The 27,300-nt window shown below is 45.6% G+C and overlaps 1 protein-coding gene across 1 annotated transcript in view; it reads right to left on the bottom strand.

Moving 5' to 3' along the window:
- Positions 1 to 2,191: 2,191 nt before the first annotated feature.
- Positions 2,192 to 27,300, bottom strand: part of LOC308693231 (hydroperoxide isomerase ALOXE3-like) — a gene marked incomplete at both ends in the record, with an annotated part of 44,577 nt that continues 19,468 nt past the window's right edge. Inside the window, 5 exons of the mRNA XM_081370024.1 lie at positions 2,192 to 2,371; positions 4,217 to 4,387; positions 13,349 to 13,449; positions 14,004 to 14,125; positions 15,772 to 15,941. Coding sequence (XP_081226150.1) covers positions 2,192 to 2,371; positions 4,217 to 4,387; positions 13,349 to 13,449; positions 14,004 to 14,125; positions 15,772 to 15,941 — 744 coding nt within the window. The remainder of the gene's footprint in view (positions 2,372 to 4,216; positions 4,388 to 13,348; positions 13,450 to 14,003; positions 14,126 to 15,771; positions 15,942 to 27,300) is intronic.

The raw sequence follows: 27,300 nt of genomic DNA, 5'->3' as shown, positions 1-27,300 counted from the left end.
CACGGAGAGCACACCCTATTCAACTGCAAATGATCGAGGCAATCCATGCAAACGTGTCAACGCTCACATCAGCTCGATAAAACACATCAAGTTTAATCAGACTAAGATCATAAGATCAATATGTTACAGACTAAATATGAATGTTTAGACAAGATTTCGTTGATTAGTTTCGGATAGATTATTATAAAGTGTTTACTGTAAAATAACTATACTATACTGTCACATCAAATAAGCTTTTGTTCGCCAATTTCTGCTCATATGTTAAATATATAGTATGGGATGTTTTGTCAAAAATAAAGCAGGTATATTTAATCATCAACTAAGATGTTATAATAGTATTTGTTCCAATATTCAAATTAATGAATCCTTAACTTTGAAATACGTATGATAAAATGCATACTTTTTACAGAGAAAGATTACACTTAAAATATTGTTAAAATTGTAATTGTTGTTGATTTACATGTGAAAACTTTTTAATAAAATAGCAAAAAATATATTTACAAGGTAGATGTAAGCAACATCTTAATAGGTCAATATAAGCCTTCTCATTCAATTATTTATTATTGTTTTTTATTAGTTATACATTTGGGGAGAGGATATATTCCAAAAAATTCTGAAAAGACAGTATGAGAATTAACTGCATAGTTACTATTAATGTTTACTTTGGTTATTATACAATTTGCATGCATACAAAAGTCCTCACATTCTTTACTTGTGGTACTCTCAGTGACAGACCTCAATGAAAGGCTTATGATGCAGCTCATTATGCGGGTCATTGTCTTCTCAGGTGTGAATCACTTCATTGTTCATGATCATTCACGCCCACACACATATTGCCTTTCCAAACAAAACGTGTCTTACAAAATTTAAATTTGTATTGTTTTATTTGAATGATTAGGCAGGATGATTTTCAGATAATTTTGAAGCAAAAACTCTAGGTGACAACATCCATTAGTCAAACGTCTTGTGGACACATATTTAGTATGTGTTTTTTGGCCTTATTTCAGAAACTTTCATTTTTAGTTTTTTATTTAATAACTATGCATAAGCATTATTCTCTCAAAAATACAAACATGTACATACATGTTGCTCACATATTATGGTAGCCCTGTTTGTGCTAAATAGAGTTCAATTACACATTTGCCATTAATATGTTTATTTGTATATGGTATTTTAAATACGAATTTATTGTGTGCTGTATTGTTTTATTGTTATATGTGTGTTTGAATAATTGGGCCGCCTATCTTTGCCAGGACACTCCTGTAAAAGAGATTTTAATCTCAGTGAGGTTCTCTCCTGGTTAAATAAAGGTATACTACTACTACTACTAATAATAATAATAATAAGCAGCAACTGAAAGAAGCACAAATGTCAGGGCATGTCAAAACATCTCAAGGATCCCAAAAACAGCTTAGATCCCAGAGGGTTAATATTGCAGGAATGTACTGATTTATGTCACTAGATGACAGCAAAGTTGTAAAAACATATCTCAGAACTAGTCCAGTCATTGTAAGCCAAAATGGGGGTCAACCTTGAACAAATTGCAACAGAAGCAAACTCAATTGATTTTGTATCCTAAAATGTCCTGAGTAAGGAAAAAAGGCCACGAAGAATCCCATTAGGGGAAAGTTTCGAAAAAGACCTAAATATAGCCTATTTATACACTTATTCATTCTTTTTCTTATGTGAATAGGGTAAAATTTTTAACCTTTAGATATCACCATGAAAATTACTGAGTTGATTACTTACATCAAGACAAACAAAAAATGTATTACACGTTTTTTTTAAATAGTTTGTTAACATGGACAAACAGTGCACAATCTAATTACGTATGTGCTAATTTGTATAAATACCACAACAGATCTAAACATTGTGTATAGTCAGGTGAAAATGTCTTGTTGAATCTTGGTGACACATAACAGTAAAATACTTAATATTAAGGTCTAAGTGGAACCCATTAGGCTACCCATGAGCATTAATACATAGAGGCAGGAAGAAGTACTTTAGAACAATTTGTTCAACCTTTTTTTATAAAATGACTGGACTAAACCCACATATTAAGCAATACCTTTTCTTCCCTGAAATCCAACATCCATGACACACTTTGATTATTTTTTGCTTTGGTCTTTATTGTGATTGACAAAGCTATTAATAGAAAGACAAATGTATTAAGAAGGACTACTGTATCCTTTCAAATGGCTACACTGTTGTCCACATTTTTGGGGTTCAGATAGTTGTAGGGAAGCTCCAACTTCTTGTTCCGCTCCTCGATGAGATCTGACAACTCCCTCAGATCCTTTTGAAAATCTTCAATGAGCTTGCAAGGGACCTCTTCATCATACAGATTTTCTGGGAAATATCCCAGAGGGTACTACAGACAGGGTATCAAGATTGTAATCGTAAATAGCATGTTGATAAGAAACATGTTTATAACAATGTTTAACACACGTATGCGTATGACAGCACTAATATTCTGTTAGAGCCCACTGCAACACTATGCTTACTGTTTGCTAATCTGCTTTGTAATGTAACAGTCAGGTAATGCAAACTAGAGGAATGAAAGCAGTGTAAGTAAGCCATTGTCATCTGGAGTAAGGCCTAGTCCACACGGACACGGGTATTTTTATAACCGGAGTTTTTCCTCCTGTGTTTTAAAAAAAAATCCCGTCCACACATGCTCGGTTTAAAAGAAATCTCCGCCTACATGAAAGCGCAAAAACACGCTATCAAGCGCTGTCAAGAGCATGCCACACCAGCAGGCAGTATATAACCCTGATATAACCCTAATCATAAAGCCACGTTGGCCAATCAGAAGCCTGAATCAGAAGCAAAAACCCCGGTTTTACTGTCTACACGACAATACTGCAACCGGCGTTTCTGAAAATCCTCACCCTGGCAGGGGTTTTCAAAAATGTTCGGTTTCAGTGACCTGATACTGCGTTTCCATGTGGACGAACGGCCGAACCGCGTAAAAAAGTCACGGTTATAAAAATACCCGTGTCCGTGTGGACAAGGCCTAATATGATGGCATTCACAAGAACGCCATTCAGATTGTTAACTTTTTCAAAACAAAATTGAATTGCAGTCTTTTAACTAGTGCTGTCAAAGTTAGCGCGTTAATAACGCGTTAACGCAAAATCATATTAACAGCATTCATTTTTTAACGCGCGATTAACGCAGCGCGTATTTTCTGTTTGATCCGTGGCCCAACCCCAAGTTGGAGAAATGGAGATACACAGTGTTGCCAACTTAGCGACATTGCAGACCCCTTTAGCGATTTTTTTTCCCTTCTAAAAAGCGCCCAAAACTTATTTAGTTTCTGAGAATCTACCGGTACCGCCGGTACTGCTCTCCCAGCACGCGCGCGCACCTCTCTCTCTCTCTCTCTCTCTCTCTCTCTCTCTCTCTCTCTGCGTCTCGTGCTGCAGAGAGCAGCACTTTAATTCAGTTAAACACAGATATTATGTTGCTTCTCTAATTTTACATGCAAGTATAGCCGAAATCACAGCACATATATTGTCTTTATCTAATGCGTATTTGATTTCATCAGATGACGGCTCGATTATCAGGATTTTTGTGCAGATTAACATCTTGGAAGGGAGAGCTGGTTATGTCTTAATGGGTTGCGTTTCAGTCACCATTTCATATTCATTCCGTTGTTTGACAACAGAAACAGTAAAATATACCAATGAAAACAGTTTTATTGAGAATTTAGCTTCATCAAAATGGGCACAGAGAGAGACAAACTAATGTAATAATAAATAATAAATGTACATTTAGCATTTTCAGAAGAGCTGCCCTGTCATGCAAAAATCTAAACATGTTTGTGTTAGTAAATTGCTCAGTGCAAAGAAAGAGAAGTAATGGGAACCTGGTATTTCTTTGTTCTTTCTACATGTGTCTAATAGACATGAACAAGTTCTTTGAAAAACATCTATTACCTTTGAAACATGTTCATGCTCTATGTTGACTATGGTTTCAATAATAATCATACATTTGCATTAAGCATCCATATTTATCCATGCCCATGTTGATTAGAGTATTACAAACTTGAAAAGTATTAATTTAAGGTACATTTAGAACAAATAAAAAATGTGCGATTAAATGCGATTAATCGCGAGTTAACTCATGACAATCATGCGATTAATCGCGATTAAAAATTTTAATCGATTGACAGCCCTACTTTTAACATGTGCCCTGATGGTGTAAAACTCACATGGTCTGCAGAGTCCTTGCTCAGGAGTCTCAGGACAGCCATCCCATTCACCGTGGTGCTCACATCAGGTAGGGTCTCCAGGATCGTGTCCTCAGTGGTCTGGCCTTTCTCCTTGGGAGGGGGCTTTCTGAGGGCAGTGGGGTAGTTAGGCATCCATCTGCCAAAGTCAAACTGGGGGGAAAGAATTGGTGAAAAATGTGAGATATAAGCTAAATATTCATAAAGAATAACAAGAGCACATAATTAACATTACTCAGGCCATGGAAAGTGGATATGGACAAGTTTTTTCTTGTCATCATGGGCTACTTACTCTAGGGCAGTGGTTCTCAAACTATTTTAGTCATGCCCCCCTTAAAGGAGCATTTCACCTGTGGGAACATTATCTTTATTGAAAGTGGGTCATGTAGTCATTTGTATGGAAGACAACAACACCACACCACATTGCACAGCTCCGCAAGCCACTCCCACTAATCCAGTTCACAACACAAACGTCTGTGTCCTCGTCTGATTCAGAGATTTCATCCAGGAGAAATTGGCATCATTGAAATTCTTTGCAGTAGACGGACTCCATCCTTGGAGCAGCAGCCACCTTCTGTTCCTCCATCATCCTCAGTCGCTATATTGCGGCTCGTAAAGATAGCCACGAACAGCTGATTCGAGCATCAGACTTTCGAAATCCTCTTCTTCCATATCATTCTGAGTACCTTCTGCCATTGTCGTAACTTCACATCTGGCTCCACAGCGCCTGTTAGCTTAGCTTCCAAACACGATGGCTGATATTGCTTTTAGTTTCTACGTCCCACCCACTGATCTGTAATAGGGCTGTAGCGTAAGTGGGTCCCACCCCCTGGAAGAATGAGGAACGAGTGTTTGTAGTCTCAACCCCTCTAAGAAGATATGGGACTTCCTGCTTAGAATGACAGTATAGATGACAGAATCATTATAAGCAGGAACTGCAACACTGAAATCCGTATTTCTCCCGTCTCAGAGGAAAATGAGGGAATAATGCACGACCATTCAAAAATATGACTGGGTTTCTAATGATACAAAGCTTAATGCAAATGGGTGAAGTGTCCCTTTAAACACTTTAAAAAATCTGGTGACAAGTCAACAGTCTTAAGAATGATTCAGTGGAATTGGTGTTCAGTACGGCTCTATAAAGGCAAAGCGCCAACCGCTATTCACGCACTTGAAAGCCATTGTAACGGCTGTGTTCTGTTTTTCTGCTGATCTCCTTATAATAATTCTTTACGATTGTTGCTTGTCAGACTGTATGAACATGTTTCTCGCTGTAAGATCTCAGTTGATCAATCAATGACACGTTCGGTGATGTGAGCTGCATTACATTTTGGTCATGGCTTGTCTTGCAAAACAAAGACATTTTGACGGTCGTTGTAGGAGAAGTCACACAGCAGGACTGAGATTCAAATCTTCTGACACTGCCAGAATTTCGTCAGAGGTAAAATGTGATCGGAACGGTCATTAATCGTCTTTCTGTGAACATGTCAAACTAACGATCGAAGACTTCAGATTTTAGTCAAGGATCAGAGGAATCTTTTAGGATTTGGTAAATTTGTATCAGACTTCCAAATTGTGGCCAATATCACAGTGTGCACTTGGCTTAACACACAGATCACAAAACCGCCGCGGTTACGACTGTAACCTCGGTTCCCTGAAGAGGGAACGAGCATTGCGTCGAGATTGACGCTATGGGGAACGCCTTGCGTGATGATGTCTTGAAGCACATGTAAAATCAGTCCAATGGTGTGGCGGAACGTCAGAGGCGGGTGACGTCACGTACCAGGAAACTATAAAGCCTGCCCGAAAACAGAAAGCGAAAGCTTCGTAAAGTCTGAAGTAGCCGCTGACAGGCATGAAGGAGATATGGCAAGGTGACGCAACGCTCGTTCCCTCTTCAGGGAACCGAGGTTACAGTCGTAACCGAGGCGTTCCCTTTCAAGGGAACTCGCTTTGCGTCGAGATTGACGCTATGGGGAACGTCTATACCAACGCCACCATAGCTACAAATGTCTGTCCTGTGTGGAATCGAGTGAGCAGCACTAGGAAGACAAAACCTGAGACCCTGGTGTAGAGTTCAAGTCCAGAGAATAAAATCTGACGAAGGTGTGCGATGAGGACCAGCCTGCCGCATCACAAACATCCTGAAGTGAAACTCCTGAAATAAGGGCCTTGGAGGCCGCCATACTCCTTGTAGAGTGAGACCGGACAGCCATAGGGGAAGGCTGTCCGGCCGCCTCATAAGCAAGTGAAATGGCTTCGACCACCCACTTGCTCATAGTCTGCTTAGATGCCGGGGACCCCTTGCTTGGGGACCCGAAACACACGAACAGTTGATCTGTTTTACGCCACAGGTCAGCTCTGTGGACATAAGCATCTAACGCCGAACTGGGCAAAGCAAATTATTTCTTTCCTGGTCCGCATTCTGAAAGGGAGGAGGACAGAAGGCCTGCAGAATGATGGGTCCAACCACATTAGTGGTCTTGGATAGAGAAATGCCTTGACCATACCAGGTGCAAACTCTAAGCATGAGGGGGCAACCGACAATGCCTGTAAATCCCCTATTCTCTTAAGAGAAGAAATGGCGAGGAGGAAAAGAGCTTTCAAAGTTAAAAACCGGAACCTACTCTATGGGTTCAAAGGGAGCCAGGGAAAGACCTTGCAAAGCAACGGCCAAATCCCAAGTGGGCACCCTGGAACGAGCTGCAGGCCTCAGCCTCAAAGTGCCACGGAGGAAACGAGATACCAAAGGGTCCTTCCCCACAGACATTCCACCCAAAGGAATATGGTAAGCACCTATGGCCGCCACATAAACCTTCAAAGTGGACGGGGTTAGACCTGCAGTTAACTGGTCCTGCAGGAACTCCAGCACTGTACCAACTGGGCAGTTAACTGGGTCCAACCGACGGTCACTACACCAGGAAGTGAAAACTCTCCACTTCAGGGCATAAAGTTTCCTCGTGGAGGGAGCTCTGCAATGTAGAATGGTCTCTACAACCTCAGTCGAGAGACCTGACTCTATGAGCTGGGCCCCCTCAGAAGCCAAGCCCACAGCTTCCACAGTTCTGGTCCGGAGTGAAATATCGAGCCCTCCGCTTGGGACAGCAGGTCCCTCCTGACGGGTAGCTCCAGAGGTAGCCCGTCAAGGAGAGACACAAGATCGGGGAACCAAACTCTGCCCGGCCAGTGCGGGGCTACAAGAATTAGGTGAATCTGGTCCCTGCAAACTCTTTCCAGAACTCCCGGGAGCAGAGCAATCGGGGGAAAAGCGTATAGACGTAGCCTCGGCCACGTCTGTACCATAACATCGAGTCCGAGAGGAGCTGGATGCGTGAGGGAGAACCAAAGTGGACAGTGAGACGTCTCTCGAGACGCAAACAGATCCACTTGTGCTCGGCCAAACACCCTCCATATCTGATCCACCACCTCGGGGTGGAGCCTCCATTCGCCTGGCCTCAGCCTCTGTCTCGACAGAATGTCTGCTCCTAAATTCTGGTCCCCAGGGATGTAAGCTGCTCTGAGCGACAACAGCTTGTCCTGGGACCACAAGAGGATGCCAACTTGTATAATGGGCGTGAGCGCAAACCCCCTTGATGATTTATGTAGGTGACTACCCATGTGTTGTCTGTGTGAACTAAAACATGGTGTCCCCTGAGATCTGTGAGAAAATGCTTGAGAGCCAGAAACACAGCCAACATCTCCAGGCGGTTGATGTGCCATGATAGATGATGGTCTCTCCACAGACCCTGAGTTGAACGACCCTGGAAGATCGCTCCCCAGCCCGTGAGGGAGGCATCCGTCGTTAGCAGCTTGCGACGACAGGGAGCTCCCAGCACGGGGCCTTGGGACAGGAACCAAGGTTTCTTCCACATAACCAGGGCACGTAAGCAGCGCCGCGTGACCTTGATTTTGTGAAACGGGTTGCCCCTCGGGGAAAACCCCTTGGTCCTGAGCCACCACTGCCGGGGCCTCATGTGCAGTAGTCCAAAAGGTATCACGTTGGAAGCTACTGCCATAAGGCCCAACAGTCTCTGAAACTGTTTGACAGTGAGTGACTGGCCTAGCTTCATGCTTTTTACAGCTGCAAGGATGGACTCTATGCGTGGCGGTGACAGGCGCGCCTGCATCGACACTGAATCCCAAACTACACCCAGAAAAGTGGTCCTCTGAAGTGGAGTGAGCACACTCTTCTTGGCGTTTAACCGTAACCCCAACTCTTTCATATGTGCGAGAACGACATCTCAATGCCGAACCGCCATCTGATGCGACTGAGCTAGAATCAACCAATCGTCGATGTAGTCCATGATGCGAATACCCTGAAGGCGCAGGGGCGCCAGAGCTGCATCCACGCATTTGGTGAAAGTGCGGGGTGATAAAGCTAGGCTGAATGGAAGAATTCGATATTGGTAAGCTTTGCCCCCGAAAGCAAACCTCAGGAACTTCCTGTGATAAGGACGGATGGAAACATGGAGATATGAGTCTTTGAGATCTATCGTGACAAACCAGTCCTCGGACCTGATCTGTGGCACGATCTGTCTCAGTGTTAACATTTTGAACTTGAGCTGCATAACTGACTAGTTTAGAACTCAAAGATCCAGAATGGGACGCAATCCCCCGTCCTTTTTTGGAACTATGAAGTACCGACTGTAAAACCCGGCTTCCCTGCTGGAGGGAGGTACATATTCTATGGCCCCTTTCTCTAACAGAGTGTTCCCTTCTTGTTCCATAACCAGAACCTGCTCGGGGGCCACCACTGTGGATAGGACCCCCATAAACCGAGGTGGGCGGGACCCAAACTGTATTTGATACCCTTTTTCTACGGTCTGCAGGACCCAACGAGAAACATTTGGCAGTAGCTTCCACGTTGTCAAAGATTCTACTAGAGGTACCAGTCTCACAAGACTTGAAAAAGGGCTGTAGCGTTGAAAAGTCGGTTCGTCGCCCTGTAATGGCGCACCAGCAGGGAACGACTGAACGGACTGCTCTAATACCCTCCCCAGAGGGGGCGGGCATCTCGAGGCCACTACGTCTTCGGGTGGTCCTTGAGATATGTGCTCGCCGGAGACCGCTGCGCCCTGAAACACCATAGGTGGCAGGGTTGGCAGAACGGTCCCCTGAGGGCACCGAAGAGAGACGGGCACCGTAAAAAGAGGTGTTGACCGCTCTACTTCAGGGGGGACTACCCTCATTTTCCTGAGCCCTCGGGCGTCAGGGTTTCTTCCCCGCAGCCTTCTTGGCGATAATAACGGTCCGCAGATCCGTTCTACCCCTCGAAGGCTGCTGGGTTTGAGAGCGCCCTCCGTGTCCCCGTGATTTTTGTGGTGGAGCACGGGAGGAAACGCTCTGTTTCTGAGTGGCACGATGTGATGCATGTGAGCTCATTTTGGATGTGTGAGGCTGCTCCCGCTCAGCAGCCTCTTGATAAGAGCAGCGGGGAAGGAGTTTTTGAAGGGCAGCTGCCTGCTTAGATGCTTCTTGAAATTTCTAAACAGCAGTACTGACAGCATTACCAAAGAGACCTGACGTAGAAACAGGCGAATCCAAAAGAATATTCTTTTCTTTCTCTTTGATGTTACTGAGGTTGAGCCACAGATGCCTCTCAGTGGCCACCAGGGCTGCCATAGACCGCCCGATGGATTTAGCGGTCTCCTTGGTGGCCCTGAGAGACAAATCTGTGGCTCTACGAAGTTCACAAACAACCTCAGGACCAATCCCCCCGCCCTCATCTAGATCGCTCAATAATTCAGCTTGATAGGCTTGCAAAAGTGACATGGTGTGAAGACACGCTGCAGCCTGACCAGAAGCGGAATAAGCCTTACCCACCAGAGAGGATGTCACTCTGATGGGCTTAGTGGGCAGAGCTGGAGCCTTTAGGGAAGATGCCGTCGCTGGAGAGAGATAATTCGCGAGCGTCTCCTCCACCTTCGGCATTTCCCCATAACCATACTCTTTATAATTAGAAATGGAAGAGTAATTAGATGTTTGTGCAGTGTACACTCTGTATGAAACCAGTTTCTCTCATCGGGGTAAAATGGCAGGCTCTTGCGCTGAGGCTGTGATCTAGTAGACAGGAACCGTTCGTCGAGCTTACTTTTAAAACGAACGTCCTGCCTATCAGCTGGCCACTCAATACATAATCTTTCAACTGCTCTAGTCACCACCTCTAAGAGCTCTTCAAATGCTTGAGACTGAGGTGGCGAATCCTCAGACTCAGCATCAATACTGACAACATCCAGCTCCTCAGAACTGGATAGTTGCAATATTGGTGCCTCTATCGGGGCGGAAGGAACCGCAACGCGTGCTTCCGAACCCCGAGAAGAGACACTAGATCTATCAGGTGAAGGCTGAGATAAGGCTGAGCCCGTCTCAAACCCCGCTGATACATCCATTTGCGAACTCCAGGTCTGTGATCGGCGCCGTGCCTCGGCAGTGGCGGGACCAGAGCCCTGGGAAACGCGAGCCTGAGCGTCCTCGCTAAAGAACGCCAGGCGGGATTGGAGCGTACGCAAAGGGAGCGCGTCACAATGCTCACAGCCAGCACCCTCGAGTGCTGACTGGGCATGCTCTTCACCCAAACAAGCAACACAAAACATGAGTGTCCCCACCCATTAAATAACGCGGGCAGGGGTGCACACACTGTTTGAACTGCTGCTTGCTCGCCATGACTTTATATATATGTGACCCGTCACGGAAACCAAGGACACAAGTCGGCAGCACAACTTTCGAGCAAAATGAGAAAGAAGCGGGTTTTTTTCAAAATTGGTGATTTTCGTTTTTTTGCAGAATCTGTAAGTTGAGATCACGAAGAAGCCTCTCCATGTTTGAGATAGCAGTATTGGTATATTTAAAAGCGTACATTTTGATGTTGAAATCGCCTTGTTTTTCGGAGATTCTAGCACGCAGTAGGGGGCGTGTCATTGTCGGTGTGCATTTCCATACTGAATTGCCGGCGTGGCTACTTATTATGCAGCGCTCGGGCCGGCTCTATCTGATTTCAAAATTCAATGAAGATGGACATCGATTTAAATAGTAGCTTACATGGGGTTAAAATGGGGTTTAATTTGTCGTTTAATGAGATGTAGCCTAATACATGTTGTCAGTGTCAACACATAGATCCGCCAATGTAGTCAACGTGCATATGAATGGTACAGTGGTAGAGCATTCGCCAGCCGTGTCAGAGGTTGAGAGTTCGAATCCGCCCTTGAATAAGTTTTGTTTTTCTCGTATAGTTTTTTTTCTCTCTTCAAAACGATTATGTTCATCAGTGGTTGTATATCAAGCAGGGACATGCAAACGTTTGAATTATTTTGTTATTTCAACAGAACAAATAGAGAGTATCCGCAACGGATTGAAGCGCGCGTCGAGTGAATACAATGCAGTGTGCGCGCGAGCCACACGAGTAAACACTGTATCTGCACCACTGATCGCAGCAGCAACGAGCACTTTGATCACTTGATAAAAAAAAAAAAACACATTTCAGCGCTAGTATCTTATTTAAAAAACGAACTAAATGAATGCTCTGCCAGTTAACTGGAGATGTTTTATTTAGAGAATTTGTAGAATTGGTACATTCAGGGGGGAGGGGGAGACGGGGGAGCTTTACAGGGGGTATAACTTATCTAAATGAGATGTAAATGAGCCCTATTGTCATTCCCAGAAGCGTGAGAACTTGCCAATCTTTAGAAGCAGATTTCTACCATTTCAGTTTTTTTGAGTGCCTACCTTCAAATGGCCACAACTTCTCCAAATATTATCAGATTTCCATGTGTTATACATCGTTGGAAAGCTGGAATACTACACTTTCAGAATATGTAAATAACTCAAAATGCCCCAGAACCGACTTGTGTCCCTACTTTCCGTGACTGGTCACATATATATAGATATGATATAAAGACAAACAACACCAAATAACGGGACAGTTTTCACATAGAGCGCTACTGAAGACAGAGAAGCTTTCGCTTTCTGTTTTCGGGCAGGCTTTATAGTTTCCTGGTACGTGACGTCACCCGCCTCTGACGTTCCACCACACCATTGGACCGATTTTACATGTGCTTCAAGACATCATCACGCAAGGCGTTCCCCATAGCGTCAATCTCGACTAGGGCTTGCATAGACTAGTCGAGTAGTCGATAGATCGACTACTTCAACCACTAGTCGACGCTGTCGGAAACAATCGACTACTCGAGCGTCCATTAACCATAAATGAATTAAAAATTGCGAACGTCACCAACAGACACCACGCGTCAGATGTGTGGAAGTATTTCATCAAGGATTACAAAAATATTGTAATTGGCCAACTCTGCAAGAGGCCGTTCACATATATTGCGTCTAAAACGTGTGGAAAGCGCGTGCGGCCGTGCCGCTGTCTCCTACAAGTGCTTGCGCTCCCGTGGCGTCTGTCGTCGCTATGCAACCAAACTGCGCTCTCCATGATGACGACGAAGAAGTTATCATTCAGCAAAGGATTCATTTATTTCTAGCCCTTGCATTACTAGATCTATTTCTGGAGATGAGAAGGAAAAACCCGCCTGGAAAAGCTAGCGCACCATGTTTCTTTCATTATGAGCGCGCTCACTGCGCGCCTACATTTGAAATAACGACCTTGAGCGCGGAAAAGACGCGATATGTGAACGGCCCCTAGAAGCAGACGTCTGAAATGAAAGGCAAGAACGGCTATTTATTTGGCTTTAGACTGTTACATGAAAATTTAAAAATGAAATGTCATAATTATAATGTTTTGAGAGTTTACTTATGTAATTGTTGCATTAGGCTATAATAAATGTTTATTGATAAGATCTAGCTATTTCATTTACAGTAGCATGAACGACGAGTAGTCGAGTAACTCGAGTATTGTTTTGATAAGAAATCGACTAGCAGAAATCAGTAGTCGTGCAACCCCTAATCTCGACGCAACGCTCGTTCCCTTGAAAGGGAAACTAGAACATAACTATATACATGAATCAAAGCACATGAACACGTGACACTAAATATACAGCTAGAGGATTGTGTGGAGCAATTCGCTGGATTTGAGAAAAAGTGTATGAGATTAGGATCACGGACTACAGCTTTAATGGCTCTGTGTGATTGGAAGTGAATTGACTTGTACTAACTGACCTGTCCATTGTTTACAGCGGCATGTTGGGCTGATGCAGTGAAGATCACCATGGTAACAAACTTGATAAGCTCTTTCAATGTCTGAAAAGATGATGGTATTCCTGGGAAGAAGAATGAAAGGCTGTTTCTCTGGGGAACTCCGTTTAGGATGTTTATACATAAACACTCACACACACACACACACGCACGCACACACACACACACACACACACACACACACACGTACACACGCGCGCACACACACACACACACACACACACACACACACACACACAAACACACACGCACACACACGCACACACACACACACACACACACACACACAAACTGAAATGGAGAGTGGAGCCATAAACCAAACTACTTTTGACTATTGACCTGGTTAAATTATTTTCCATAAAACAGTGAATTACAGTGGGGGTGAATTACAAAAGAAGGTTGTGCCTCAAAGCAAAAATGTCTATCTTATGCTGTGCAAATACTGAGCTGAACACAAAATAAAAAGAAAGGAAACCTTTGTTGGAGTAAATGTCCTAATATGGCAACAATTCCGTTGGAAATGCATACTCATTGGTCATGACGCTTTATTTATTCTACCAGAAATCACACTTGCAGCATCTTCAACTGCAACAGCCTTGATAACGGACTGATAACAGACCTGAGGAATCTCTTTCCAGGAAGCCATTGGTGAATATCTCACTGATCCAACGGTGCAGCTCTGTGTCCTTCTGCACGTGTGCATCACTTTGATAGTAGTGTGGCAAGAAAGCTGCAACAAACCTGTAAGCAAACTCACAGTCAGATGTTTTTCAGGTTTACATTTTTTTGTAGATTTGCTTTGCATTTATTTTTTAAAGTCCCTGTAAAGGCAATTCTAAAAAAAAATCTAAACACATTATAAATGTTAGAAATGTATTGACAAAGACATTACAAAGACTGTGAACTGTGAATTACTGAATTGTGGAGTTAGACCGTTAAATGGTAACTAAACCCTAAAACAACTTTTTTTAGTTAATGATCTGTAAGACTGGGGCTTTATTAATGCTGTTCATTGATTCAAGTAATTTTTTTGACATTTGGGTTTAAAGTGTTTTAATTCTACAATATATGGTGTAAAAACATCTGAGTGCTGCCCTCTTCAGGTTGAACAGTGGCTACTGCAGTTGAATTTTCCTATTGGAAGTTGTGGAGGCCTGTGACTTCAGAGGGAACCAGTTAACCACGCCCTTGCCTACAGAGAGATGCATCTCAGATGCACGCCACCTCTCCGCTGGGCTCTGCCTACTTTTCCAGCATTTTTCAAATATTGCCAGTGGGTGGAGTCAGGCTCTGACCAGGGGTTTAGTTACCCTTTAAACAGTTTTTCACCGTTGCTGTGTTCAGGATTTTTTGGGCGGGGCTAAAACGGTGGCTCAATGATGCACTGGAGACGCTGAGCACCTGGCCCCGCTCCTACTGTCGATGACGCACTGGAGCCACTAAGGCTGCCCCCTCCCCTATCAGTTCGCCGCTCAATCGCGAGTTACAGTCAGTATTATTTACTACAGCCTACAGTTTGCTAGCTAGCTATGCCTTTGTCACGGAAATGCGTATTACCTGGATGTGAACACTTACGAAACAGATCGGTGTACTTATTTAAATTCATGAACAATGATCATATCAACAAGAGGTGGATTAATTTTGTGAAGAGCCACCTTGATGGAGAGCTGAGGATCACCACCAACACCCGCCTCTGTAGTGATCATTTTACACGGGATAGTTTTATACACTTTCGTCGGAGACAACTGGAATTCTATAATCCGCTGTTACTGGTGAATGGGGCAGAACCGACTATCTCCCACCTCTGCCTTCATCCTCCCGTCGGGCCGACAGCTGGTGCCATGATCGGCGGTGCGTGTCCCCGAGTCAACTTTCCCGCAAGTGGGTGTGGTTTCAGTGCAGCCAGTGGACACGCCCCCAGCGTTTGAGAGCAGAGACCACTGCTCATTTTTTCAAGATTTTGATAGCTTATTTTATTTACTTGGCTGCTTTTTTTATCATTCAAATTTGCCTGGGTGGATAGTAACACATTTTTCTGTGGTGTGACAATCTCAGAACACATACTTAATTTTGACTTTACAAAGACTTTAAGCAGGAATTTATTCAAAGCGGTTTACAACACGGTATATTTACATTTTGCTTACTGAATAAACCCATGAACGACACTATATTTAGTTGACACGTATAATCGACACTATACTTGTTGAAATTTGAACCAGAAAGTGCACCAGGATGCATTAGTTCAGCCCTAAAACTGGATGTATTATGTAACACACACAGAGAGACAGAGTGAGAGAGAGAGAGAGAGAGAGAGAGAGAGAGAGAGAGAGAGAGAATCATAATGCCTTTAAATAAAACACTAGACTAAACTCCACTGGTAGTCATACTTGTTGATGATATTCCACAGTTTCATCCCGTCATCTCTGTAGTAGTAGTGGGGTACATTCTCCAGGCCTCTCTCAGAGATGTTATCAGGAAGACAGAGGGCGCTGTAGGTCAGGGAGGCAGTAGCACGCTTCAGCAACTTTTCCAATGACTCTCCACCTACTCCTGCATACTAAGAGTAGTATCATTAACGGAGAGAAGACATGACATAAAGTTAGGTTAAAGGTTACGGTAAAAACTAAGTTCTGTCACCACAAATCCCATAATAATTTCCCCAAAAATTAAATAAAAAATAACAAACGTAGTAAAAGAGTAGATTGTTAAAGAAGTCAGTCATTACAGAAAACATTAAAGATCCATTTTGTATTTTTTTTTTAACAATCTCACAAGATATATTTGCAGGTACTGTAACTGATGTGTGGCTGAGGGAGACCAGGACAGAGGCTTGGGCTTGCCTCTCAGGAGGTTTGTTAATGGGAAGACGATGGAGCTGAAGTTCTTGATGAAGCATTGATAGAAATGGGAGAAACCGCTGGAGTTCTTTGATGGTTGTGGACCAGTTTCGAACAGCATCTACCTTGCTCTGTTTAAGATGATATAGTTGCTCACCAATGGTTGAAACTCCTTGTGGTCGACCAAAGACCTTTCGGAAGTGCCTTGTGAAACTATCCAGGGATTGAGTTACAGGTCCTGCTTGAGTCCAGAGAGTTTCGGCCCACTGTAAAGCTCGCCCCAACAGCAGGGATGTTGGCAGATGTTGTGGCTGTGGAAGCGCTGAGCGCGCAATTGAGTCCGTCCACGATCTCCTGAAAAGGATCTGGAGAACTCATGCTGCGTTAAAGTGGGTCTGGTCTTCTGTAATGGATTGACTCAGATAGATGGAATATAATCAAGAAAGGGTTTATTGCAGTATAGCGAAATCAGTGGAAATAGATGGGAGATGTCAATGGAGATAATCACTGAAGAGAATGGCTTGGAACTTTACTGCAACATGGACGATGCAGAGAATATGCAGGGGTGGTGACTTTAGAGTGGGATGAGGAGCACACAAAGAGGAGACAGGTAGGTAAAACAAAAGGAAGGACACACGGGGTGAGGAGAAGTGAGACTTGGAACGCAGGAACATAGAATATGCAGAGAATATACGGTTGTCCCGATCTCAGCCTGTGTTCATGTCTTGTGTGAGGACTTTTTTGTTATTTCCTGTCTTGTGCCATGTTTTGTAGTTTTTCATGCTGATTAGTCTCCCGTGTTGTATTGTTAGTTCCCTTGGTTACCCTTGTATGTTCCCATGACAATCAACCACACACCCCCTTGTTACCTTGTTAGCCTGTGTATAAATTGCCCTTGTGTTTCTCTTGTGGTTTGTCAGTCGTTGTTTGCTGTACCATGTTCCTGTCCTGAGTTTATTTGTTTGCGCTGTATTACCTGTTTGTATTGTTATTAAAGTAGTGCTTGCATGTAGATTCTTCATCCCTGCCTCTCTGTTACAATGGTGTAGACTGTGTTGACAGTTGCCATGGTTACGGCTATGACGTGATGATGTCAGGGGCGCGGGGATGGTGAATACGTTACCATAGTCTGTATTTGTTATTGCTGGATGTGCTAAGCTACAATAAAGGCTAGTGTCTTCAACACGGAGATTGTTATTTCACACACGCACATCTACATGGTGTCAGAATGGCTCAAGGACTCCGCCGGATCGACCCGCTCGTCTTCAATGAGGATATCGCTCACAACTGGGAGAAGTTTAAGCGGGAATGGCGCGTTTACAGCAACGCCGGACTATCAACAGCTAGCAAAAAGGTGAAGGCCTACACGTTTGTCAACCTTGCCGGCCCGGAGGCGCTGGATAAATTCGACACGTTTGACTTCGAGAGGGACGAAGATCGAGAGGACCCCGACGTCCTCGTACAGAAGTTTGAACAGCTATGCCTGCCAGTAAAAAACGTAATTATGGACAGACATGCATTTAACACAACCAACCAGAAACAACATGAGTCAGTCCAATCTTATGTTTCCACACTGAAAATAATGGCCAAGAAATGTGAGTTTGGTGCACTAAATGATGAACTGATCAGAGACCGTCTGGTCTGTGGGATCCACAGTGACCCTGTCCGTGCACAGCTTTTAAAGGAGAAGAAGCTGACATTAAATTCTGCCATTGAAATCTGCATGTTACATGAACAGTCTGAGAAGGGCAACAGAGAGTTAAAGAAGGAAGCAGAGGTGTGCACAGTGCAATTCAACCCATGCCCAAACTGCGGTGGGCAACATGCACCTGACCGCAGCAGATGTCCAGCTTTCAACAAGCGCTGCAACACCTGTGGGAAGCTCAACCACTTCTCAAGATGCTGCAGATCAGGAAGACCATCCACCGCCACCAGACCAGCACAGCTCCCGCCCCCCACTGTACGTAGGGGCAGATACGCACACGTGAGTGAACTGGACATGCAACCAACACAAGAACCGACTGATGTGTTCCACTGCGAGAGCATAGAAATTTTTTACTGTGAAAGCATTGACCAACCACAGGATGTGCGTGAGCGAGATGAAAGGTTTGCTCAACTATCTGCATGCAACACTGGCAGACAATTGATTGTGAAGATTGACACTGGGGCCAAATGCAACGTAATATCCAGGGCGTTGCTACAGCACATTGATCCTACTGCTCACATTAATCTCAGCAAGAAAGCAAACCTCGTCGCCTATGGGGGTCACATCATCCAGACTCTTGGTGCAGCAGACGTGAACTTTATTTGTGGTTTGCTGCAATTCCAAGTCGTGGACAGGAACGTTAAACCGCTGCTGGGTCTCAGAGACAGCGTCAGACTTGGTTATGTAACTTTTGCTCCAGAAGTGCATGCCGTCATCCAGCATGAAACGCCAGAGCTGTTAGAATACAAGGACCTGTTCGACAACAGCACCATTGGCAGGCTGCCTGTGGTCTACCACATGCGCCTGGATGACACTGTGCCCCCCACCATATGCGCTCCAAGACAAATGCCGCTGGCCATGAGGGATAAGATCGTGGCAGAGCTCCACAGAATGACCAAGTTGGGAGTTATCACACCGATTCAGGAGCCCACTGAGTGGGTATCAGCCATGGTGGCCGCGAAAAAAAGAGACGGCAGCATCAGGCTGTGCATCGACCCTGTAAACCTCAACAAAGCCCTCCTCAGGCCCCGTCACCCCCTGAAGACCGTGGAGGAGGTGATCGCCGACATGCCAGATGCCAAAATGTTCAGCATTCTGGATGCTAAGTGTGGCTTCTGGCAAGTGCCGCTCAGCAAAGAGTCCTCAAGACTCACCACCTTCATGACTCCCGTGGGCCGCTATGCCTTCCTCCGAATGCCCTATGGCATCACCACAGGGAGTGAGGTTTTTCAGAGGTGCATGGAGCAGCTTTTTGAGGGGCAGCCATGTGCAATTGTGATAGACGACATCTTGGTGTGGGGCCGCTCAAGAGAGGAGCATGATCTGCGCCTTCGCCAAGTCATGGACAAAATACGGGCTGTCAGCCTCAAACTGAACCCTGACAAGTGCCGGTTCAGGGTCACAGAAGTCCCCTATGTCGGTCACCTACTCACCGACCAGGGTGTTAAACCTGATCCTGCCAAGACAGCTGCTGTCCGCCTGATCCCCCCCCCCAAAGGAAAAGCACAGCCTCCAGAGGTTCCTAGGTATGACCAACTACCTGGCCAAGTTCATACCGGGTTACAGTGAGCTCACTGCACCCCTGCGTGAGCTCTTGCGTCAGGATGTGGACTGGTGCTGGCTGGAGCCCCACACGGCGGCATTCACCAAACTAAAAGAGGTCATCGCCAACCCCCCGGTGCTGAAATACTTTGATGTTCACCAACCTGTGGTACTGTCAGCTGACGCCTCGCAGCATGGACTGGGTGCTGTCTGCCTCCAAAACAACAGGCCAGTGGCTTTTGCTTCAAGGGCCCTCACAGAGACTGAATCGCACTACGCTCAAATTGAAAAGGAGCTCCTGGCCCTTGTCTATGCCTGCACCAAATTCCATCACTACATATACGGACGGGCTGTGACCGTTGAAACTGACCATCAGCCCCTCATCACCATACTGAAAAAGCCACTACACACTGCCTCTGCACGCATCCAAAGGATGATGCTGCGCCTACAGCGCTATAACCTCAATGTCACCTACAAGAGGGGCAGGGAGCTCTATGTCGCTGATGCTCTTTCCTGTGCATATCTGCCCTCCACTGACCAGGCTGAGGAAATGGAGGACTACGAGGTCATGGTGGTGGACGTCCTCTCCTCGCTCAGGGTCGAGGAACTGAAGCGTGAGACGCTGGCTGATCCTGTTTGCCGGCGTCTCTCAGAAGTTGTTACCGCTGGCTGGCCCACTACATTTAAGGAGGTGGCACGTGACCTGAGGCCATTCTACGCTATGAGAGAGGAGCTCACAACTGTCGATGGCTTGTTCCTCCGTGGTCAGCGATTCATCATTCCACACTCGCTGCAGCGCTACTATGTGCAGCAGCTGCACCAGGGCCACCCTGGTCTCGAGGCCACCAGGCGCAGGGCCAGGGAGACCATGTTCTGGCCCACCATCTACAGTGACATTGAAAAAGAGGTCTCCAAGTGTGGCCCCTGCAATGCTCTCAAGCCACACCAACCCAAAGAGCCCCTCCAATCACACGTCGTCCCTGACCTACCGTGGTCCCTCACAGCAGCGGACGTTTTTGAGTGGGAGGGAAAAGAGCATCTGGTGCTTGTTGACTCCTACTCGGGGTGGTTCGAGATAGACCGGCTCCCTGGAACTACAAGTGCCATACTGATAACCAAGTTTAAACGCCACTTTGCCACTCACGGAGTACCACAGCAGCTCATGACAGACAATGCCACCTACTTCACAAGTAGAGAGTTCCAGGAGTTTGCTTGCAAGTGGGATTTCTGCCATGTCACCAGCAGTCCCCAGTACCCTCAGTCAAATGGACTTGCTGAGAGGGCTGTGCGCTCTGCAAAGCACCTGCTGGAGAAATGTGCACGAGACGGAACAGACATAGATGCAGCCCTCCTCAGCCTGCGTAATACACCCAGAGATGGACTGCCGTCACCAGCTCAGCGCCTGCTTTCCCGGCGCACCAGGGCCTTCATTCCCATGACTAAGGCCATGTATTCACCTAAAGTGGAGGTACATGTTCAGACGGCCCTGACACAGGCGAGACAGAAAGGAAAAGCCTACTATGACAAAGCTGCTAGGCCGCTGGCTCCACTGCGACCTGGGCAGACAGTGAGAATGCAGACACAGAGAGGCTACGACAGACTGGCGACAGTGATAGGAATGGCACCGCAACCCAACAGTTACCAAGTCAAGGCTGGAGATGCCACATATGTCAGGAACAGACGCCACCTACTCCAAACGCCTGAGACCTACGCCTCTGCCCCCTCAGCAGAGGACCCGCCTGCTGCCGCTGAATTCGCACCTCCCCTAAGTCCACGACAGGTTGCTGCGGAACCAGAAATGGCACAGGGTCAACGGCCTCTGACTGTTACTCGCTCAGGGAGAGTATCAAAACCCAGCTCTCTCTACGATGACTTTGTCACAGACCAGCTCTGTGACATGCAGGTGCATTGACACTTTACCCTTATTACAGCCTGTTCAGGTGGCTATGTGGACTGTGGACACTGCTTGTCATGTTGGTTCTGTTTTTTTTTTGTTGTTGTTTTTTTTGTTTTTCTCCTTCCTCCTTTCAAAAAAAAAAAAAAAAAAAAAAAAAAATACAGGATAGGAAAGGAAATGTAAAGTTAAATAGAGTGCTGCATGTTCTGCGCATACGTTTCATATGCTTAACCCACATGTTCATTCCACAGTTTATCGAAGTTTCTCTCTGTGCAAGTTTGTGCCCTTGTTCACTACGTGTCACCACGTACTTTCCCTGAGGGAGACATTTAACTTACGAAGGGGGATGTAGACTGTGTTGACAGTTGCCATGGTTACGGCTATGACGTGATGACGTCAGGGGCGCGGGGATGGTGAATACGTTACCATAGTCTGTATTTGTTATTGTTGGATGTGCTAAGCTACAATAAAGGCTAGTGTCTTCAACACGGAGATTGTTATTTCACACACGCACATCTACAAATGGGTAATCAGTCTTTACTCAAGTACGAGACCAGACAACTATGAGGCTCGAGGTGTGTGCTTAAGTATGTGCGTGGTGATGAACTTGAGAGGTATTAGGTGTGTGTGATACTCCGGGAATGGTGCTATCTGTGATTGGCTGGTGACAGAGCCTGGGTTAGGCTTGTGTAAGGACAACGCCTTCCCCCAGACAACCTCTCCTCTCCTGGTTATCCGGTTTAGATTAGGAAGGACACAGAAATGCACTGGCCGGAGCATGTTTTTGCTGAGGCTGATCCATCCATACCAACAGGCACACTTTCCAATTGTTCCTGTATGTCTACCTCAATCCATTTCCTTATGATTGCTCAAAGAACCGGGTTAGCCCAACCTTGTACAAAATTAAGTCTACCTCCTCTGAGGGGTAAGTTTAAGTATATAAAATTATTTTTGTCCTAATCCCCTGTAAGGGGTAGGTTTTAGTGCTTGTGCAGATACAGGGATAGTCCAATTGTATCCTAATTAAATCACCCTCCTGTGAGGGGTAGGTTTAGGTATGTTAAGAATTTAGTCCTGATCCCCTGTAAGGGGTAGGTTTTAGTGCTTGTGCAGATACAGGGATAGTCCAATGGTATCCTAATTAAGCTACCCTCCTGTGAGGGCTAAGTATATTAAACGGGTAAAAAAAACTTTTTCATATAATTTCTAAGCAAAGTTTTTATTAATTTTATCTCATATTCAACCCTTTTGGAAACCATGTGTCCAGTTTGTTGATCCAATACCACTCCCTCTTCAACCTATCTCTCTTCCCCCATCCTGGATTGTGTTCCAGCCCGAACACCTTGAGGTTCTGGATTCCATGCCTCTGGAAGTGAGGTACCAAGTGCCCCTTCTGTTGTGTCCCTCTCCTGACTGAATACCTGTGCCCCCACATCCTGGTGAGTATGGAGTTCTCCCCCACGTATCTTCTCCCACACCAAGCGCATCTGGTCAAGTAAATGCAGTTTCTGTGGTTCAAGGGAATAACCTGAGAAATTCTGTGTACCGTTCTGCGTTCTCCTCTCACTAAGGTGTCATGGGCTTTGGATGGAGCTGATCTGTTAGCTGGACCCAACTTGCTGTCCACTAGGATGTCCTGTAAGTTTTTTCTGCATTTGTAGGCCGCCACCATCCTGTAACGTTTGCCCAGTGCCTCATCCTTCGAGAGCCTCGCAAAGTTCTTCCTAAGTCCCGTCGCTAAGCCTTGGGCCGTCCTTGAAAACTTTACAATAAAGGGAAGGACCTTCTTATTTGAAGTCTGGACCCCCACCCCTCTCATGCTCCTCTCCCCTTTAATTGCCATCCTCAGAAAGTACAGCGAATATCCCCTGCCCCTAAGGGCCTTCACCAGGATTTTGACTGCCTCAACTCTATCCGTTTCCCTCTTACAGATCCGCCGAAACCTTAAGAGTTGAGCCTTCACTATCCTCATGAATACATGCGTGTCATGGTGGCTCCCTCGATGGAGTAGAGCGTGGGTGTCTGTAGGTTTGAAGAATACTTTAACATCCAGCCTCCCTGTGTCCAAGAACTTTGGTCCCTTATAGACAGTCGTATCCAAAAAGTCGATCTTATCCAACTTCAGCTCCCACTTTACCCTGATAGATGGGTGGTGTGAATTGAGGGTCTCTACAAACTCCAACCAACCCTCATCAGTGCCTTCCCAAACCCCCCACACATCATCCAGGTACCTGTAGTATTGGGTTAGGGTTAGGGTGTCAGGGTTAGGGTTAACCCTAACACGCGATAAAAGGTATCTTTTCCATGTTAAAATAACAACATTTTAATATTCTCTTTCCATGAGTTTTTGTCCTAACCAGGCGTGACTGCGACACATGAGACGATTCTATTTTATAATCGGTTTCTATTTTTCTGTGACGTCGCGCTGGAACTACAAACACAAAGTGTGGCAATGATAATCTCAGGTACTGTTTATGTTCTTTATTATTTATATTAAAAGCGTGTAATGTGACTCTGAATATTATTAAGTGCTCCAGCTTTGTAGCTGTAAAAGCAACAATGGATAATTCACCTCAGGTCTTGAAATTAAACAAATGGAAACAAGAATGTTCAAACAGTGAACAAACAAGTGTATTTTTTTACCTAGATTGTTTTAGTAACTCAGTAGCCTATGCATTTTTAATAAAGTTTAAATGGTGTAATATTTGTGAATTTGATTATGTAGTTCTCTCTGATTTTCATCACTTCAGCGAATCTCTACGCATCGCTGGACTCTGAGAGAAGCCGCCGCCGTTGAATTCAGCGACCAGCAAGCTTAGGACAGCGCCTGGAGAAGCCGGTCGTCTTCGCCGTCTTCAGCCTGCCGTGCCTGCTACGCTATCCGGCGTCATATCCTTTTTCTGCTGTGTGTGTTCGCCGCTGCGACACACATTCTGTCTAAAAGAGAAATTTCCTACGAGGCGTTGTTTCAAATGCCTCGCACCTCTCTCCCCGCTCTCTCTCTCCCTCTGTTCGAGCCGCGCAAACTGCGCCGCTCACAAGGGATGTTAGAAGCGGACGGTCACGGGGCTAGCTTCCTCGCATTCTCTCCCTCTGTTCGAGCCGCGCAAACTGCGCCGTTCACAAGGGATGGCAGAAGCGGACGGTCTGAGCTAGCTTCCTCGCGCTCCCCCTCTGTTCAAGCCGCGCAAACGACGCCGCTCACAAGGGATGTCAGAAAGCGGATGGTCACGGACTAGCTTCCTTTACGTTACAAGAAAGCTACCCCGCCCTCGCGCCCCATTCGCGCGCTTCACTCACTGGCGAAAGGAGAAAAGAGTGTTTTAGTCCCGCCGAAGCCGGACCAACCTCCAGTTCTCACATATTTCTCAGTCCCGAAATATGTTCAGGTGACTGGAAACATCAAAATTGCAGTAAACGAGCCTGTTATAATACATGCACGCCTGCAAACAAACGTCGTCACAAGACATGATGGCGCTCTCTGGCTATTCGCCTATTACAACCATCTTCCCGCTCTCTCTCCCTTTGTCCGAGCCGCGCAAACTGCGCCGTTCTCAAGGGATGTCAGAGCGGACGGTCACGGGCAACGTTCAGCACCCCGCGTGCCTCACTCACCGGCGAAAGGAGGAAGAGAGAATGTTTTAGTCCCGCCGAGGCCGGACCAACCTCCAATTCTCACACATTTCTCAGTCCCCTCTAAGTTCAGGCGGCTGGAAATACTAATATTGCAGTAAACGAGCCTGTTATAATACACGCACGCCTGCAAACGAACGCCGACACAAAACATTATATGCTCTCTTATATGCTCGCGCTATCCGAAAGCTTATGTGTTCTCCCCCTGTGGCACAGTGTTCGAATCCTGGCTCTGGCGGCAGATAAAAATTATGCTTTTCGCTTCTCCGAGCTTGCGGCCAGCTTTCTTACATACAGAAAGCGAACCCGCCTCTCGCACCCTCCCACTCACAGGATGGTGCTTGAGTATTTATGAGTGTCTAAACAATATGAGCCGTCAAAGAATTTCGCTCTGTCAGTCCCCTTAAAAAGGCGACTGCAGATGTGTATTTTGCAGCCAACAAGCGCGTTGTACAACCTGCTCGCCTGCACCCAAACACCGTCTTTACGGCAGCCCAGAGAAATCTCATAAGAGTACAATTCTGGTTATCCGGCTCGCACCGATGGTGTCTTGAGTGTAGAAAATGTGCCCGCTTCCCAGCGTTCACCCCTACACACAAGCACGGTTCCCCCTGTGTCATTTACTCATGCAGAGCCCACTCTAGAGCTGGCATATGCCGCTCGAGTGTTAAAGGAAACCTATTATGCAAAATTCACTTTTACATGGTGTTTGAACATAAATGTGTGTTGGCAGTGTGTGAGCAAAACCACCCTAGAATGATAAAAATCCACCCAGTGGTTTTTTTACAATATCAATAAATCATAAGCACTGTCTCAGAATGAGCTGTTCTCAGATTTGGTGCAATGTGACGTAGAATTGCACAGGCCCCTCCCACGACGGTTGATTGACACTTCAGTTTGAGCATAGACCCGCCCTGAGTGAGCTGGACACAGAGTCTGCCATTGTTTGATGCTTGAGCAGCTGTAGAAGAATGACTCCTAAGCGATTGAGGTGTGTTGTTATTGGATGTAAGAATGAACATAGCAGTCTTCATTTACTCTCGTTGTTACTCGAGGATGGATCTGTACTGTTCGTGATCCAGCTTACGGTCTCCAGAGCGACAGGCCTAACGTTACTGATCACGGCAGAAATGAAAGTGAGAGCGCGCACTTTATGAAAGCTCATCGAGTCGTTTTACGGATATAAGGTTTACCAGTTTATTTAGCACCCACTGTAAAGGTGTGTATATATTTGTTTACTGTTAGTTGTAACGTGTGTTTTGTGTAACCTACTTCGCTATGTATGTTGATGATAATGAAAGGGAGAGAGAGAGAGTTTATGGATAAGACTTTAATGCTCACTTCTTATACTGTGTTTATTCAGCTCTTACTGTGATTCTCTGGAGTAAAACTAACGCTCATCCTTTGTGTGATGTACAATAAACTTCACTGAATTCATCAGTATATTTTGGTCATCATTCGGATGGGGTTTGCTACAGCAGGCTTGTATTATAGTGGATAAAAGCAGATGACAAATAAATTATAACCATAATTAAACTAAACTGTACATGTTCTATATCTATACAGCATATATTCTCTGGCTCTGTGGGCATTATTGTCCGACTCCGAGTCGAAATGAACAACGCAACTGAGAGTTTCTGTTGAGATTGTCCTTCTGGTTCTTCTGAGCGCGAGCTCGTGAGGCTCCGCCCTCTGGGGATAAAAGGGATACACACTAAAACAGCACGTTTTTCTGAGCCCCAAAAAATGACAATTTAAACATGCTGTAAAAAATGATCTGTTGGGTATTTTGAGCTAAAACTTCACATACATACTCTGGGGACATCAGAGACTTATTTTACATCTTGTGAAAAGAGTCATAATAGGTGCCCTTTAAATGTAGGAAACGTGCCCACAAAATAGTGCCCACACCTACTCACTGCCCGCTCTGCTACACTTTTATCCAGGGGACGGAACCTTAATGCCACATACCGGCCATGCACACGAGCGCTCACACTTACTGATAAACACTGTATCCCCGGCGCCGCTCACGCGTCCCGCTTTTCTTGCCACAGAATGTTCTCCGTCCAAAGTGATCGAGTCATTGAGTGTAAACCGCCCAGCTATCGCTGTCAGCGAGCCGCCGTATTCAGGCATCGAGTGCGCGCGCGCTGCACCGATACCTCTGATACAGGTTCTCGACCCCAGGCAGTGCGGTGATCGGAACCCAGAGGCCATTCTACCCCTAGCTATACATGCAAAAGCATGGGAAGCGATTCCGGGCGTGTCAGAATTGGTGCTGAATACTGTAAGCAGGGCTATT

The sequence above is a fragment of the Scardinius erythrophthalmus genome (genome assembly GCF_964197995.2).
Source record: "Scardinius erythrophthalmus genome assembly, chromosome: 7".
In the NCBI taxonomy this organism is placed as follows: domain Eukaryota; kingdom Metazoa; phylum Chordata; class Actinopteri; order Cypriniformes; family Leuciscidae; genus Scardinius; species Scardinius erythrophthalmus.
The sequence above is the reverse complement of the archived record's forward strand: the minus strand, read 5'-3'. Positions and strand labels throughout refer to the sequence as shown.